This window comes from Neovison vison, chromosome 6 (assembly GCF_020171115.1).
Source record: "Neovison vison isolate M4711 chromosome 6, ASM_NN_V1, whole genome shotgun sequence".
Lineage (NCBI taxonomy): Eukaryota > Metazoa > Chordata > Mammalia > Carnivora > Mustelidae > Neogale > Neogale vison.
The window spans coordinates 156290845-156309858 of NC_058096.1; the positions used below are offsets into that span (position 1 = coordinate 156290845).

The 19014-nt window shown below is 40.2% G+C and overlaps 1 protein-coding gene across 3 annotated transcripts in view; it reads right to left on the minus strand.

The window, feature by feature from the left end:
• The window catches only part of WDR48 (WD repeat domain 48), a 47687-nt gene that overhangs the window by 19232 nt on the left and 9441 nt on the right, over nucleotides 1-19014 (minus strand). For all 3 annotated transcript variants that reach the window (XM_044252656.1, XM_044252655.1, XM_044252654.1), the window contains exons 2-9: nucleotides 13647-13787; nucleotides 11356-11434; nucleotides 10211-10293; nucleotides 9966-10095; nucleotides 7817-7905; nucleotides 7327-7428; nucleotides 2346-2570; nucleotides 583-657 (exon numbers count right to left, since the gene is read on the minus strand). In XM_044252656.1, the coding sequence (XP_044108591.1) occupies nucleotides 583-657; nucleotides 2346-2570; nucleotides 7327-7428; nucleotides 7817-7905; nucleotides 9966-10095; nucleotides 10211-10293; nucleotides 11356-11434; nucleotides 13647-13787 (924 nt within the window). The remainder of the gene's footprint in view (nucleotides 1-582; nucleotides 658-2345; nucleotides 2571-7326; nucleotides 7429-7816; nucleotides 7906-9965; nucleotides 10096-10210; nucleotides 10294-11355; nucleotides 11435-13646; nucleotides 13788-19014) is intronic.

Below are 19014 nucleotides of genomic sequence, written 5' to 3' on the forward strand. Positions count from 1 at the left end.
AAGCACAATTTTTCTATTTTTCTCTTACATTTGGAAGAACAGAAACCTAACAGTGTCCCTGCCATGTTGGTACGGTATTCCCTGCTATCCAAAAGTTAAGCACTTGTATGAAGTCTTTTATAAGCCAAGACAGTGTAAAGACAAAGAAGCAATCACCATTTTATAAAAGCAAAAATTCTCTTCTGATTTCTTCTGGTTAGAGACAATGGGTAATCATAATGGTGGGAAGCGAACTTTCAGATAGTGGGGAAAACCTGGACCTGGGCTGTTTTCAAAGGCAGTTTTGTGAGCTCAGATGCTGTGCTAACATTTACTGGTTTTATTAGGCAACAGTGCCTACTCTAGGCACACCAAATGTCTATCTTGGCTCCTGACAAAGAAGTCAGAAGCTTCATTTGGACTGTTATCTTAATTTTAGTACAATCCTTCAGAGCACTCACAGAGGCCTTCAGATTTTTGCACTGTTCAAAAGCATGCCGAGCATCAGGTTCATCTTGAGCATTTGCTACTGGTATCTGGCAGGTCTGCGATAACAAACCACATGTTTACAAACCTCTGTCAGGGATACGGCGGTTCCCTTACCCATTTATTTACTGTAGACTTAGTCGTGGCAACCCAGATTGCGGGAGGGGGATCAGCTGATCTATCAAGCTCCATCTGAAAACAAAGCACAAAAACACCACAATGTGGAATGCAGACTCTCCTGAGCTGCAGGGACTAGCTACCTATTATTAAACATCAACTCCTTCATTCCATGTTTGTATGCTGACTGCACCGTGGCAGGCGGTAAAAGCTAGCGTTGCACAGAATAATGAGGGAGTCTCTGCTAAAGGAAAAATGGCCTTTACAAATATAATAGGGGTGACTTTTCACCAAAAACAGTGGCTGAAAGTTTCAGAGTAATTTTAAATTAAATAATTAGGGGATCCAAATAGGTACTGTCAAAAGGGTGACTTACCATAATTTTGTTTTTGTTACTCTTGTATGTTGTTTTTTTTTTTTTTTTTTTTTTTTTTTTAGTAACAAGGAAGTAGGTCTCCTTTTCTCTTTGAAAATGTTTGTAGCAAAAAAAATCCTAACATAGCAAAAGTGACAAGTATCCACATAATTCACCTCCCTCACCTAAGAATAGTATATCTATGTACTGTGTACCTTCTGTATTTTTAAAATAGAACACACAGAAATACGTCCCTACACCCATGCATATAGACAGCATGCACATGAAATCACTCTATGGTCAGTCATCCACTATTCTTCCTGTGCCAGGAAATTGAAGGTTGGGAGTAGTGGGATAGGTAGACTCCTAGCAAATAAGAATCCTCTTCATTTCAAAGTGATGTTTCTTCTAACACACAGTTATGGCACCACTAAGTTCTTGCACCTTTTCCTCCAAGGCAAGAGATCCTGGCAGCTGCAGGACTCACACGCAGTGTCTCTTCTCCCTGCTGTTGGCCCCCAGCAGCCTGCTTCCTGCACAGGCTCTTGATTTCAGCATCAACTCCCCTGCTTCCCTAGATTACTGGTTTTGTCCTCTGGGGGCGACACCTATGTTGAAGAGCTATACTCGGCCAGGATGTGTGCACTCCTAGGCCACAAGCACCGCCTCAATGGTTTCATTCGATCTCTATTCCTTTTTTCAGCCCTTCCTTTTATACTGTGGTCTGAGTTTCAGGGATCTTTTAGTTCCGTGGGTATCCGCAGTTCTGTTTCTTGCTTTTCTTGTTTTTGGATGACTTCTGTGAAAAGGAAGTAGTGCTGTCCTTATGTCTCCATTTTAAATCTGGAAATCTCTTTACTATGGTTTTAATGTGTAGTTCTGAGATTATCAGGGAAACTGAGCAACTTGTCATATGATGACAAGGCCATTTTGCAGCCCAGGCATCACTTTCAGCAGGTGTCCAATGTGGACGGCTTCTGGAGTACCCTTTCACCCTGACTGATTAGCAATCAAGACTACTTTGAGGCAGTCACGGTTTGAAGTATGAACTGGCTTGTTCTCTCTTCTGGAGCACTCTTCCGCATCCTCCCTCTTGGGCAGTGGACATACTTGTGCTTTCCTGTTGTCTGCTCATAGATACCTGAACTTGTCACATCCCTCCACTAAGGACAGGTTAGGAAGGCCAACTGAGCTCAGGAGCAATGTGGGCCAATTGCACTAGGATTCGCCAGTGGGACAGCTACATGTCACTGAGGTACAGAAGTCACAATTTCTTCTGTAAGTGACTAACGAAAATTAAAATACTTGTTTTTACAACTCCACAGCTGATTCACGTTTTCATACAGATTTTGCCAGATTGCTAGTACATGTAACAATCTTAACCACTCAACTAAAATACGGGACACACCTTGAGAACTGGTGCTTTTTCTTCACAAATTAGTAGCCGAATGTCAGGGTTTCTTAGGTCTGTACAGTAAATTTTTCTGTCCCTTCCTCCAGAATACACGTGTGTGAAGGCATCATTGACTTGCAGAGCCCAAACACCTTCATCATGGACTCGATACGTTGCTATACATCTCTGCTGGCCAAGGGACCAAAGGCGAATGGTCCCATCAGAACTGCCAGAAAGGCACTGAAAACGAAGAAAGTTGAAGTTAGAATAAGTTCCAGCCAGAAAAGTTCCTGCTTTGCTGTGCTCTGCACTTGGTGCCTCTCCTGACTCTATAGTGTCAAACACCCACGTCTAACAACCCGTATTTCTGCCTCTGATGAAGACCTCTGATAAGCATGCACCACAGGCTGAAATGACCGAAGGCAACAGTGCATGCTAAAGCAGAGGAAACTTTTTGAGCAAAACTGCCTCTGTCCTCTCCTACCTGGCCACATGCAGAATCAGCATCCCCAGGGAACTTTTTAAAAATGCAGATACCTGGTCTGATTCCAAAGCTAATGAGGCAGATTCTAAACCTGATGAGGCAAAAACTCTGGCAGGGTCTATCAATCTGTGTTTTGATAGCTTTCCAGGTCATTCTGGTATGCTAAGGTTGACAACCTTTGCACTAGGCTAAAAGGCCTTTTGGAGCCCTAGGTCACACCTCCCTCATGGCAATGGATTCTTAATGGCCTGCCAGGTCTCTGATATTCCATTAATAAGAATCATTAATTCCATTAATAAGGTCTCTTGACATTCCATTAATAAGAGTCACTAATTCCATTAATAAGCAAAATCTAGTTTCAGGCTTATCACTCACTCTTTGTGACCTTGCATACTTCCCATCTGAGCCTCAAGTTCAACATTAATATAAAATATGGACCTTCAGCATTCAGAGTTAACATCAGCAATTCTGACACTTTCTGAAGGCTCAGGAGCATCAACTACATAGAAGATGCTGGCACACAAAGTAGGGCTGAGCACACTGTGACTCTGATAGAAAGAGGCTGAATTGGCCACACCACATTCACATTTGGCATGCCTGGGGTTCACTACCAGTTACTGTGGTGACTTGCAAAAGAGAATAAAAACTTGCTTCTTTGGGGGAAAAAATGGTGTCAAGAAAAAACAACTGCTGGTGCTGGTGTACGAAATTAAGAAGGCAAAGAGCTTCAAAGAAGAGAAGATAGTTGTGGGCTTGGAGACTTAAAAAGTGTCTGAATAGATGAGGACTTCAAGAATATTAAGATTTATTGGCGTGCCCTGTGACTGGAAGGGGCCTTTAGAACTCTGGACATGTTTAATTAAATGAACACCCACTAGGAAGCTCCCCCATAAACTGCCAGGGGCATCAGTGTTTTAATTCCTTACTCCAAGTGGTTGACAAGGCAACCAAGAGCCTAACCAAAAAGGAAACTGTCTGGAGGAAGTTACAAGCAGACCTCTGACATACCTGTGGGAGGACCCATGCAATCTGATGGAGAGAGGCCAAGGAGGGGCTCCCCCGTCTAAGAATAACTGTTACTCTGAGGTGGCAACGCTGTTAGTTTAGCTTTATTTATTTTTAAAAATTTATTTATATATTTATTTGACAGAAAGACAGCGAGAGGAAACACAAGCAGGGGTAGTAGGAGAGGAAGAAGCAGGCTTCTTGCCAAGTAGGGAGCCTGATGCTGGGCTAGATGTGGGGTGTGATGCAGGACTGGATGCAGGGCTCGATCCCAGGACTCTGGGATCATGACGTGAGCCAAAGGCAGATCCTTAACAATTGCACCACCCAGATGCCCTTGTTGGTGTAGCTTTAATCACTCAGATCTAGGCTATGTATCTCCAGAGAGTAAGGTCTGACAACTTTAGGATAAGGAAAGCTAAGTCCTAGTAGCCCAGGCAACTTGTAGTAGGGAAAAGGTAAGTCCCAAACCTAAATGTACAGCTAAAAGCAGATGAGGGAACAGAGCTGTATCAACTCTGATACTGAACACAAAATAATCTCTGATGGCAACTGTAATCTAAGACCACTAAAAAGGAGGCCCCTAAGGAGACAACAATTACTTTTAAAGTACAATGCTTGAGGCGCCTGGGTGGCTCAGTTGTTAACCATCTGCTCAGGTCATGATTCCAGGGTCCTGGGACTGAGCCCCACATCAGGCTCTCTGCTCAGCGGGGAGCCTACTTCTCCCTCTCCCACTCCCCCTGCTTGTGTTTTCTCTCTCACTGTCTCTTTCTCTGTCAAATAAATAAATAAAATTTAAAAAAAATAAAAATAAAGTACAATGCTGGCCAACCTCTTTGCAGCATTTGGTAGTATAGTTGAAGGATATGCCTATTTTATAGGAATTCTAGTGCCTGCTACCTTGTAGGAGCTAGAGTAATCATCAAACATTTCCCACTACCTCCACCCTTTCACTGGATAAATGTGAAGACCCTGTCACTAGAAAGTAATTCTTGGGACTAGGACAGAAGCACCTGAATGGTTCTACTACATTAGACTTAGGGGCACCGAGTGTACAGCCCTGATCAGGTTTTTGTGCTTTTACCAACAGAAACGAGGGGGAACCAGTGTATTGAGGCCAGTTTGCTGCTGACCAACACAAGTGTTTCTGGAATGCATATGCAATTGTAACTGTCAACAGTCAGCAACAAAGTGGATAAGGTAAGTTGGGGGAAGGAGTGGCTTGACACTTAAACACCCCTAGACTTTAAGCCAGGTATGGCAAAACTTCAATGATAGGAAAATCTATCATTGAACCTATCAAGAACCTATCATTCTTCTGTGAGGGACACAGAAGAATGCCACTGACTCAACCAAGACAGAAGATTGTCCCAGTTTCTTAAGCAACTGCCTTAGCAAGTACAAGGGCTGAAATGTCAGGTGGCTCAGCCCAATAATATAATAAGGCGACAGTCCTCAAATAATAAGATTTGCTAAATAAACAACACAACAAATGGGGATGTCGATGGGATTCACTGGCCTATTATGCATATCTTATCACAAGTTCCCGACTCCCGATGCCACCAGAGATCCTACATTAGAAACTTGCAGGGCAACTCTGTGGGATGCAGTACGTGCTCTTGTCTAGCAACTATCTCTCTCTCTCATATATTACAAGAGTTTGAGAATCAGTAGTCAAAGGATTCTTTCTTCTCCTTTGACTTGAACAAGTAGTTGTCATTGCTATTTTGTTGATCAATTCCCTAAGTGTGCTGTGTAGTTGGTGGTTAAGTTTATATTTCGCCTCTACTGCCAAGAAGGAAAATGGATGGAGGAGGAACTCAAGGAGGCTGGTATCTGCATAATTATGTGCTCTACCACTCAAGGGCAGCATTTCCAACGGTCTGCTTACAGTAAATGGAGCTTACTTCACATGAAGTGCATCTGTAACCATACGTGCTACCTAAAAAGCACATTCATGACTATATAGATAGGAAACAAGGCAAGGAGTATAGCAGCAGGAGGAGCTTTAGAAAGTCTGCTAAGCCCATTAGCCTCCTACTGAAAACCATCTTGCCCACAGTCCCATTTCAGTCCCATGAAGACCACAAGACACAGTCAAATCCTGAACGAACCTCACAGAACAAGGCAGGGGCAGCCATCTCAGGTGTAGCCCAACAGCTACACTTTAGTCAGTGAGGAGCTGACCGAACTGGGCTTCTTAGATTCTCAAGAAAGGAACTCAACAATGCTAGAAAATGCCATGGCCTATAGACAAGAATATATTTACTATTTGTAATCTTCTCACAACCATACAAACTGAATGTTATGGTCCCTACTTTGCAGATGAGTAAACTAAGGACAAGTAACATGAAATTTTCTCCTCTAGGCCACACCAAAAAGTACATTAACATCTAGATCCTTCTGCATCTCCAAAGACCTCCATGGGCACCCTCAAGCCTATCTGCCTGGTTCTGAAGATGAGTTCCTGGTTTGGGCTAGTTTTCCAAATCTTTCTCTCACCTCTGGAGACAAAGGTTTCTCTAGTCCATGTGTGAGGCAGCTCCTATGATGTAATTTCCACAAAAGTGATGGCACCTCTTATCGCGCCACCTCCCTACTCTCCCTTTCCTAACCTGCTCACAATCAATCCCAGTTAGCTCTGGGCTTCTCCCTGGCCCATGAGAAAAAATGGCTGGGGGAGGCAGGGGTATAGGGTAGTGTTAGGTCTTAACTGAAAATGGTGCTCGGTTTTTGTTTTTATCATCTATATCGATGAAAGATCATTTTCCCACTGCTACAAAACAAACAGAATTACGCACCTAACAAAATACTAGAGTATCAGTACATGTTCAAACATTACCAAGATGGTTTCCTTTGAAGTGCTGACTCTTAAGTATTACGACAGGTGACTAAACTTAAACACTGTATCTACAGTCAAATGACAGGATTTGCCCAAAGTCAGACCCACCGTCAGCAAATTTCTCCTTAATTCACTAGCACAAAGCATTCAATACCAAAACTTCCTTTTGCTTTATACAAAGTAACATTTTAAATTGTTTTGTCCTATATACATCATAACTGCATATACTTGTTGATGTAAGTATTATTCTGAGGGAACTTTTTTTTTTAAGATTTTATTTATTTGCCAGAGATCACAAGTAGACAGAGAGGCAGGCAGAGAGAGAGGGGGAAGCAGGCTCTCTGCTGAGCAGAGAGCCAGATGTGGGACTCAATCCAGGACCCTGAGATCATGATCGGAGCCAAAGGCAGCGGCTTAACCCACTGAGCCACCCAGGCGTCCCTGAGAGAACTTTTTTGTTTGGCCTTTATTTAGAAGTGATGCAAACAGAGTAATTTCAAAATGTGGATTACTATTATATACAATTGAGTATTTTAAGGTTTTAAAAGTACACCACAGTTTATGTGTGGCTTTGGGTTGAGATCAACCTAGGCAAGAAAGCGGGACATTTCTGGTGCCCGGAATTCTGGACAAAGTCCTTAGGTAAACGTGCATGTACATACCTGTGTGCCATCTCTGTTCAACAGCAGTGCTTTGACATTGTCGGTGTGTCCTTTCAGCTTCATTAGTTTTGCACACGTTCTTGGATCCCATACCCTTAAAACCTGTGTATTTGAACAAAATATCATACAACCTGTGTATATCCATGAACAAATTTCAATGATAAATGATTTAGAAGTCAAATGAAACCATTACATTCTGAGAAGGAAATACTGTTCTGCCAAAGACATTGGCTGAGGCCCCGTCTTCTCAAGTAGGAGGAAGCCTTTCTAATGTCAAAACACAAATAGGCCTCCCTCACCCATCCACCCTGCCCCCATCACCACACACGACAGTAATTATATAGTTACATTCTTGTTTGTTCAAATAAAACCCTTCCTTTAGCACCCACCAGCAAAACCATGGTCTGTATATTTAGTAATTACACAGATCAAATTATTTTGGTGTCTCTGTTTTCCAGTGTTAAAATATACCCGTTAAGCTCCCCCTTACCTTTTCAGTGGACCCTGACACAATGATTGTTCCCAGTTGATTCATTGCCAGGCTATAAATGGAATCTTTGTTCCCACTTAAAGAAGAAGCTATTAGGGATAAACGAAGCAAATGTTAACAAAATCATCAGCTGTTTGGCAGCTAGTCAGCAAAAATTTTAAGTTTAATTATTTGGTTTAGAAAATCTTAAATCTTAACTGAGGGTTACTGGAGGGGTTACTGGAGGATGGGGTGGTTGAGCGATGGACATCGGGAAGAATATGTGCTATGGTGAGAAAATAAATAATAAAAAAAAAAGAAAATCTTATCTTTGTGAGTGCTCTAAGGAAAAGAAATCTAGCTATGATGGAGGTCATTCTAAACAAGACTGTTATCAAAATTTACATCTTTCCTAGATTTGAGCATGGTGCTCAATAATTATTTGCCAAATTGAATTGCACTGCTATTTAAAAACTATCGACATAAGTAATGTATTTTCACAGATACACATACGCTAATAAATATGAAAAATATGTCCAAACTCATCATTTTCAAGGAAACACAAATCAAAACAAAAGACATTATTTTCACCTACCAATTCAGATTTTCAATGAGCTAACAATTCTCAAAAATAGTACAATGGTACTCCCATACATTAGTTGTGGGGTAAGTACAACTTGTTTGGTACAACTCTTGGAAGGACATTAGGCAATGTGTAGCAAGAATCATGCTCACACTCTTTGATTCAGAACTAAGTTTTACTGAGGTGAAAAAAGTTGCATATAAAACTGTCTATACAATTTGATCCTAATTTTCAATAAGTAAATAAACATACTGAGGACTTAAGAGTGAAGTAGTTAATATAAGCACATATTTAGAAAATTAGTGTAGTAAGTACTCAATAAATGTTAGCTCTCAGATTTCTATCGTAAATCAACCTGTGTGGTAACCTCTCTCAACAATTCTAAGCAAGATGTATCTACTGCAGAATCTGTTACCCTAAGTCTGGTCTCTGACCTTGGGACAATTCTGACTTCTTTTGCTTCGTTCCCTCTTGTCACTGTCTCTTTGAGGCAGACCCTCCATCTAGAGAAAACTAAATGATCTGTCATGACAGTCCCCAGCAGGGACCAGGTGCTGAATCACTACAGTGATGCACTGGTGAAAAATCAAGGAGAACAAAGGAAGGGTAGTGTTTAGAATTTTGCATATTTCCTGGGGAAAAGGGCAGAACAATATTCAAGAAATTATAAACATCAGTCTCTTAACATGCCCTTCCTGGCACATCCTAGATTATCTTACAACTGTTTTAGCTATGTCAGTGTAAGAATTCCACAGCCACAACAAATTGGACCTATATGTAGGGATCTAGATAGCTCAGATCCTGAACACAGACTTTCCAGGCCAGGGTTAGCCAATAAGGTGCTCCTAAGTGTCCATTCTGCTGCCTGGCCTAGAGGACTCTAGTAGGTTGAGCCAGCTGTGAGGATGAGTTTCAAATCTAGACTTGTTTGGGTCTGATTGGTAATCTGAGATCTCTTCTTAGCTGATGAGAAACCCATGCCATTATTAACCAGCTGTGAATGTCTGTGAATTGCCTCCGGAGGCACCCAACCCCTCTGAACTCTTCTGAAATTGGCTGGAATGTGTAGAGCGGCTCTGAAAGGGTCCCCTAAAATCGGTACTGGAGGCCTTTTCTTTCTTTCCTTTGGGTGTTCTTCACCTTAGCCATCAACTTCATCAACTCAAGGGCTCATAAGACAGAGTGATACTTCTAAGAGTCAGAAACTGCCTACTTTGTCAAGTAATCACCACCTCTATCAACGGTATCTGCTGAGACTGCAGCTTTGGGTCAGGCAATGCTGTGCGAGGTACAAAGTGATGATAAGACAGATTCCTTTGCCCTGCAGGAACCTACAATTTACCTAGGGAGCCAGGACATGCACTTGTAACAAAAATAACCAGGTTACACCTGAAGAAGTTACCATTTTTAGACTGCAGTGAGGAATTAGCTCGTTGTTGTTCAAACATACTCTTGGGGGTTAGAACACTGTAGGTAGAAGTATTCTCAAAATATGAACCACTGTCTCTATGCAAACCTATCAAAGATGTTTCATAAACCATTCTTTATGTCAACTTGAATTCAAGAAATTTTTTTCAAACACCTTACTTGTGACAGTGTTATTTGAGGCAGTCAGTGCTGTTAAAGTATTCACATCCCAAAGGAATATTTGTCTGTCCAACCCAGCCGAAGCTACCAGTTCTTTATCCTTGGCATATGCTAAGGCCTTTACATAATCCTGTAACAGAACACACATACAATGATCTACTAGATCAGTAAGGAAAGGAGCCACATAAATTAGTGAGATCTCAGTATTATCCTAGAGACACTGAAAATTACATTTGTTGTTTTACCTTATGTGTCCTTAGTGTTGACATGCAAAACCCCTTATGTGCATTCCACACTTTCACTGTCGTATCAGAAGAAGCAGATATTACTAGAAGAGGCAAAGAATAAACAAACCTGAGTAGTAAGACTTTTCACCATTTTATTTTATTTTATTATTATTATTTTTAAAGATTTTATTTATTTATTTGACAGAAAGAGAGAGAGAGAGACACATCACAAGTAGGCAGAGAGGCAGGCAGAGAGAGGAAGGGGAGCAGGCTCCCTGCTGAGTAGAGAGCCCGATGCGGGGCTTAAACCCAGGACCCTGAGATCATGACCTGAGCCGAAGGCAGAGGCTTAACCCACTGAGCCACCCAGGTGCCCCCACCATTTTAAAGACTTAAAACAATGCAACATACTTGGAAACCAATGTTCACACATACACACACACACACCCCCACACACACATCAAAAAGCTCCTCCTAGAACTTACTGTATTTTGTCTCAAATATTTTCTTATTTATTTATTAAGATTTTGTTTTTATTTGAGAGAGAGAGAGAGACAGAGAGCACGAACAGGGGGAGGGACAGAGGGAGAAGCAGACTTTCTGCTGAGCAGGGATCCTGACACGGGGCTTAATCCCAGGACCCTGGGATCATGACCTGAGCTGACGGCAGATGCTTAACCACCCAGGTGCCCCTCAAATATTTTTTAAATGAGGTAGGGAAAACTTTTTTTAATGTTCCACTTGAAGGAGGAACTAATCTGATTGAGAAAAATTTCTCTAACAGCGACTGCAAAAACAAGAAATGGATTGTACCATAACATGAACAAAAAGACACATTAATAAGGCTAAAAGAATACATATTGCTATCAGTCTATTTATATATAATCCAAATGCAGGAAAAATTAATCTACAGTGCTCAGGAAACAGGAAAGCAGTTATCTTTGGGCATAAGGGAGTGATTAAAAGGACAGTCCAAGGGGGCTTCTGGTAATCTGTATGCAGACATGGGTGTTCCCCCATAAATTTACGAAGCTGGGTTCTCAAGGTGTGTGTGCTTTTCTGTATATATGTCAAATTTCAATAAAAAAGTACATAAAAAATGAAAAGCATATCAAATTGAATAAAAAACTTATAGAAGCCCAATAATCCGAATAAGTACTTACATGTTTTCCCATTACAACAAAGTACAATGTCGTTTACCCAATCAGTATGGTGTTCCATAGATGCTATATACGGATCTTGCTAAAATTAAAAGAAAAATTGTTAAGAAAATCATTAGTTTACTTTAGAGGATGAAATATATTACAAATTATATGTATGTTTACTTTCTTCAATTAATGTGACACATTGCTCTCAGGTCTTAAAACTGACAAGTGAATTCAGAGTAGAATGAATGAATCAATTTACTTAAGAGAGAGAATGCACACTGAGCTGAGAAGATGGGGAAGGGCAGAGAGAGAGTCTTAAGCGGCTCCACTGCATAGTGCAGAGCCCAGTGCAGGGCTTGATCTCACAACCCTGAGATCATGATCTGAGCCCAAACCCAAACAGTCCCCATGTTTAACTGACTAAGCCACCCAGGAGCCCTCAGGGTAGAATTTCATCAAACATTTGGTGCTTCCATGTAACAGACGTAAACAGAAGTTTTGTTTCAGAAATTTCATTACTGAAGAAAGCCTAGGTTTCTAAAACAAATGCTTAATTCTTACGCCTTAAGTTAGCAAAGGCAACAAGATCTGGGCGAGACACTGCATATGACACAGTGCTGCAGGCAGGGGTTTCCTAGGAAGGATAGGATGTGAGCAGATCTTCAGGCTGGAGGGATTTGGACTGGGGGTGGCAATGGCTCAGAGCAGACCCAGAAACGATCACACGGCCGAAAGAATATTGAGAATATGAGAAGCCCAGCCTGACTGTAGAAGGAGATGAACATTTTCGCTCTTAAACTCCTACTAAGGGTTTTACCTTCCGAATTAAATGTTTTCCTCATGAAATCTATAGCAGTTCAGAGAAGAACCAGAAGCCCAAAGTTAAAGGAGTACTACCTGTGCCACTGTATCAATTCAGTAACTTGAGATTCTTCTATTCTTCTCTCTTGGCTTAAATACCAGGAGAGGCCTTTTAAAGCATTTAGTTACATCCCATACCAAACACAGACAAGTTCAAGACTCTTCTCGGGTGAAAAGAACAGCTCTCTACAGATTTATTTGAGAAATGATGCTACTCAGTCTTGTCATGAAATGAAGACTGGAAAAAAAATTTCTAAGGGCAGGACAGGTAGCTTGCTAGATTCTCTGAGGCTTAAGTTCTTGCGAGTATTTTCCTTAATGTATTTGAAATACTATCAATTCCTAGGAAAGTGACATTCCAATTCAAACATGAGTTCTAACAAGTATTTCAAAGCCACAGTATTCTTAGTTTCTGATACTTGGCCACCACTATTTCCACTGGCTAAAAAATTTAAAGCCCACTGGACCGAAGTCCATCTGAAGAAACATTATCCAGCAACTGTGCAGAGTAATGGCTCTTTTTCAGACTGAACATCAGACTTCCACAGACTGTTAGAAAGACACAGCCTTTTAAAACTACAAGGTCAAGCACCAGGGTTCTGAAGTTAGACTAGGATCTAATTCTGTCACCTACCAGCTATTTAACCATGGGTTTCTGAGCCCGTCTTCTCATCTATGAAAATGAATCATATCAGCTGCCTTGAAGGGCTGTTGTGAGAAAACCACACTGGAGAGAAAAGGGCTCAGAGTATATCTGGTACATGCCTAGGAGCTCAGTAAATGCTCTTTCTCCTTCCCTGAATCTTCCTTCCTATGTCATTCACAATACAGGCATTCAAAGAAAATATAAAAAGAGTGCCTTTCCATTTGACTGGGGATTTATTTTTTACATATATATAAGTCCTTTCCCTGTTTAAGAAATCTCCTGAAGAAGTTGACCATGTTGTCTTTGTTTTTTTATATCAACCTTTTATTATCTAATAAGGCCCTAAGGATTTTTTTGGCATCCTAATCACTTTTAAAGAAAGAAATCAAAAGTTCCAGATTAATTATAAATAATTATAAATGTAAAAAAAGCATATCCAACTTTTTCTTTTTTTTTTTTTAAAGCACTGTAAAGGGCTGCCAAGAACCTTTTGGGGAACATACTTAAAACCAGAAAATAAATTGCTCAAAGTAATCCTCCTACCAAACCAATGTCTTTATTCCTTTGTACCAGAGAGCTCTTATCACATACCTAGTTTACAGGGTCCCCACTTTAGCTAAAGCAGTTTTGAATATTCCTCTAGGGGTGTTTTTCTCAGAGGCTTACAGAATTCTGGTTGCAGCGTACTAAATAAGTCACTGCTCGGAGATTAAATGTGAAACTGGGAAAGGTGCCATATGAGACAGACTAACGTTTACGGAGTACAGATTTAAAATGTAAAACGCACTCCCTGCCTTACCTTGTGCTGATTGACACTCCATATTCTTATGATTGAGTCTCGACCGGCCGTGAAAAGTCTGTTCAGTGCTGGATCCAGCTGCAGGGCATTGACTCCATTTCTGTTGTACTTCTCCACTTCATCTCGAATAACATAGGATACCTGATAAATACGTCCAGATTTGCTTTTTATAAGTCACAAGACATGCAATAATAAAACGCAGTCTACTAGTAGCCAATGTGAAATCCAAAATCCCATGTTTGCCAATATAAAACTTATTTTTCAACCCTATAAAAATGTCATTTTATTCTGTAGAGACTGAAACACTGAGAAGTGGATAAGAATGACATTCATAATAGCCTAGTCCAGGACTAGTAGGTATAAACCTAACTTACTACAACTGCTTCCTAACCAGACTCCTCCCCACTCTTGGCTGTCTTGAATCCATTTTCCACAAAACAGCTGGCCATTTTTTACAAATGTAAACTAGAATGTATCTCACCTCTGCTCTAAACCTCTTTAGCTACTTACTCTCCTTAACTCAGGATTTGATCTGAACTCCTTGACTGGCCTCTTCTCCTGCCACTCATCTTTACACACTCTGCTCGCCATTCTGGCACACTGTGCCTCCAGACCATCGCACTCACTGGTTCCTCTGTGTGGAAGCTCTTCCTCCCCACTCATTTGCAGTCTTTACATGTATTTAAATAATGCTTCCTCAAAAAGGCCTCAACTGACCTGCTACACAAAATGAAGTTTTGCGTTCCTGTAATATGCTAAACATTTCCTTCAATGCGTTTTCCTCTACTTTGCTGTTGGTAACCTGTCTGCTCTGCTCCATGTGAAAACCCAAGAGAATCAACCAAAAGCAATTATAAGCAATAAAAAGGCAGCCCAAAGAAAAATGTTTCTTTCTTTCTTTCTTTTTTTTTTTTTTTTTAAGATTTTATTTATTCATTGGAGAGAGACAGAGATAGTGCACAAGAAAGAACAAGGAGGGGAAGAGGGAGAGGGAGAAGATGACCCTTGGCTGAGCAGGGAGTCCAACCTGGGGCTCAATCCCAGGACCCTGGATCATGATGTGAGCCAAAGGGAGAAACTTAACCCACTGAGCCACCTAGGTGCCTGAAGGCAAATGTATCTAATCTAACAAAGTAACTAGTTAAGAAAAAAGTTGGGGGGTGGGGGGAGAAGATGACTTACAATGAGAACAAGAATAAGCACTAAAAAACATATTTTGTGAGGAAGATACATAATCAACAGCACAAGGTACAAAAAAGAACAATTTGAATAAAGGAGATGTGCCATATTATAGCACAAGAAGATTCAAAATTAATATTTCTTCCCTAAATTTGTGAATTTAATCCAACTTTGGTTAGAATCCTACCAGATTTCTTTCTAGAAGCTGACAAAACACATACGGTACACGGTCTAGAAAATACCCACTCATTTTTTAAAAACAAAAGGATAGTCTTTAAAGATCTTAAAAGGTAAAGCTATGAAAATTACAATGGAGTAAAAGGATTACTAGAATAAAACAAAATTTGGACACGTATTTTCCTATTGCAAATTCTTAATTTTGATATAAATGTAGTGTTTCAAATCAATGAAGGCACGATAACCTCTTTAATAAATTGTCTAGGAGTATCTAGTGATTCCACTGGGAAAAGTTATATCCTTTTTCTAAATCTTAAACCAAAATGAAACTGCTTATGAACTAAAGATCGAAATTTAACAATTTAATCATAAAAATACTTTAAAAAGACAGGCAATTATATACAATCTCTACATAGAGAAGGTTCTGCTGATATGACAAGAAATGGTAATCTTTTCAAAGAAAAAGACCAATGCTTCTCTGACCAACACAAGTCAAAACCTTCCATACATATACAACTGCTCAAGCAGCATTATTCAAAACAGCCAAGAAGTGGAAACAACTCAGATGCCCACCAACTGATGAAAAGATAGACAAAATGTGGTATATCTGTGCAACGGAATCTTATTCAGCCATAAAAAGCAGTGAAGTACTGACAGAGGCTCAAACACTGACAGAATCTTAAAAACATGCTAAGTTAAAGAGACCAGTTACAAAAGGCCACCTATTTTAGGAGTCTATTTCCACGAAATGTCCAGAACAGGTAAATCTACAGAAAGAGAAAGTGTACTAGTGGTTGCCAGGGTCTTGGAGGAGAGAAAATGGGGGTGAATACTAATGGATATAAGGTTTCTTTCTGGGGTGACAAAAGGCTCTGAATAAGGTGATCAGTGTGCAACACTATGAATTTACAAAGGAACCCTGGATCCTATACTTCAACAGGGTGAGTTCACAAATTTTATCTCAATAATGCTGTTATTTGGAGGGGAAAAAACAAAACCAAACCAAACACTGAATGCCAAAAAAATAAGATGAGCAAGGTGAAAAGGCAAACATCTAACTGGGGAAATAATGAAATATATATGAAAGACAAACGTTTACTCTTGAGAACCTACAGAGTCCATACAAAACAATAACAAGTCATCAAACTCTCTAACAGACAGAAGAATATATATCATGAAGAGGATACCTTTTCAAAAGAAAAGAAAATGCCAACAAACACATAAATAAAGAAACAAAAAGGGCCAGGGCTTTATGCACAAAAACTAAACTGTTGTTTTTGACCTAGTCTTTTGGGTACAAGTAGCTGTAATAGATATTTACTCAAATCAGCTTAAATTAAAAAGAGCAAGAAAGAGAGGGTATTTAACATAAAGATACAAGGATATCTATCAGAGCCCAGGGCAGGAAATATAGTCATGACTCATAAGAGACATTTTTAAAATAAAATCATGACACTTCTCTGCTGCAATCTTCCAAAGGTTTTTCACAGCATTAAGAGTCCAAACTCCTCACATGCTTTGGATCCTGCATCTTCACACTCACTTCAAACTCACTCCCCTCGGCTTCTTTCATGAGAGTTACCCCAAACTCTGTTCTGTTCCTCAAACACATCAAGCCCATCCATACCAAGGCTTCAGTATGAACTGTTCCCTGTGCCAAGAACATCTCCCATCTCTATAGGCCCCCCAGGAATACCCTCCCCCGGCTTTTATCTGGTCTGGCCATCCTGGCCCTTCAGATCTTAGCAGAAAAGTCACCTCTTCTGAAAGGCATCCCCTGATCTCCTTCCTCCATCACTTACCCTATTTATTTCTTGCATGGTTCTTACCACTCTCTGTATTTCTCTTTTTTTTGTTATTATCTTCTCCTTTAGAATAAAAGCTTCAAGAGGGTAAGGAACTTGTCAGCCTTGTGCCTTCTATCACTGTACCTCATTATAGTGTCTGGCACATAAAAGACACAATAAATATTGTTGCATGAATCAGACACTGGAAAGCCATCAGAACCAAGACAGCTTCATTACCGATTTCAACCTCTTTCAATCTCTTCTTCTCTGGGGCTCCAAGGCACATTTCATAGTGGAGACTATGTTGCACATAGGAATCTTAAAGTTCAAATTTCTGGCAGATTATCTGATTGGTCCAGTGGGAAATGGTCAGAAAGTAACAACATGATTGTTAGGTCCTCATTCCAGGTGGAAAGTAATTCTAAGCAAAACAAATCCAGGCTTACCTCTTCAAGGGTATCTGCTACAGATGTGTGATTAGAAATGGCAAAGAATTAGAAGTATCCTAGTTGGGCAAATTTTGGCACACACCTTATAAAAGAGAATGCTATTTAGTCATTAAAAATGTTGATGCAGATACAGACTAACCAACATGGGAAGAAAGCCATGATGTGTTTTTTTGTAGTGAAATACGTCCAACAGAGGAGTGAAAAATAAATATTATAAACATGTTGCAGAATATTAAATGTGCATTTTAAAACAGTAAGTTTGGAAGGATATACATACATAAAACTATCAGTAGTTACTCCCAAGTGATGGAATTACGGTGACTGTCACTCACTCGTGCCTTTTTTGTATGGTATGAATGTTTTATGACAGACACATATTAGTTTTTTGAATGTATAATTTCTGTCCAAGTAATTCTTGCCTATATTCAGAAGATCAAATACCGTAGTATTGAAAGACTCTGATGAAAAACCTGTTGTCTAGGTAAGACTCCCTATACCCAGTCTTAATTCCTTGGGGTAACTCATTTCAACTCTTGGTTGCTCTGCAGAGTTACCCCCTTTCTCAAAATATTGTGCTTATCCTACAACCTTCTGGCTTATCTATTTTAGACATTATCTGTTTATTCAGGCTATGGCAGGCTGGGATAGTGACTCCCCTCAGTAACTCCTCCCTCTACTCTTATGATATAAATGTACCACAATTTTCAGATGAATACATCACTAGCACTAGCTACACTGTTCAACTTTGTAATTGCTGTCTACTGACTGGCCAAGAACTGTACCAAGAATACATTTTTTTCTTAGCTTTTTGTTTTCCCTGGTGTTCTCCCTTTCTTCCCTTCTTCAATGCTTTCCTCTACTTTAATTTCAACTCCCTGTCATTGCAGCACCATTTAGATATTAGAGCAAAGGCCCAGATCACCCCACTTTACCCAGAAATCTCTCAGAAACACACATCCTCTCACTCTGGCCCAGGCTACCTGCCCTCTCTGTCCGCTGGCACAGCTGGCACCTTGGATGCTTCCCTTTACTGCTCTTCTAGGCTAGGCTGGGTTCAAGCCATTGTTTCCTGAGTTACAATGTCTCCTTTCTTCTGTCTTCACTCTCCAGTTTTGCTGAAGCCCATTCCCAGCACCTTAAGAAACTAACACAGGAAAAGCGGCATGGGAGGTGATTTTAGTCCCTACAAGCCTAAAAAGGTCTTTACCTCTACATTTGATTTGGCAGGGTGAAGCAGCCCATGTAGAAAAACCCCTCTGCTTCTGGAAGCCCCGGCTCCAATTTCCAATCCAGCATGCAGCATTGTTACTGAATTCAACGGCATTCTGTTTCATTCCATTCTAAAGTGATCTCATTTTCATTGTTTCCTGTACTGCTATCGGCCCACTCTCCTCACTCCTAAGTGTTTAGGATCTTCTCTATTTTTTTACTGCTTTACTTATTTATTTTTTGGTCCTTTTATCAATTTTGCCATGCACCGAGAAAGCCCTTTCAATCTACAAGCGTGTGGCACTTCAGCTCTGGAAAACTTTCTTGTATGAAGTCACTAATAATCTGTTTTCTCTGCTCCTTCTCAAACCCCCAATGATCAGATGCTGGAACTTCCAAAATGATCCTACATCCTTTATGCATTCTATATTATGGATCTTTGTCCTTTTGTTAACTTTTGTAAGACCTCCTTTATTATTTTTTAACTGTTATGGATTTTTTTTAGTAAATTTTAGTATGATGGACAAAACAACAATAGTATCTTCAAAAAGGAAATGACTAGATAAA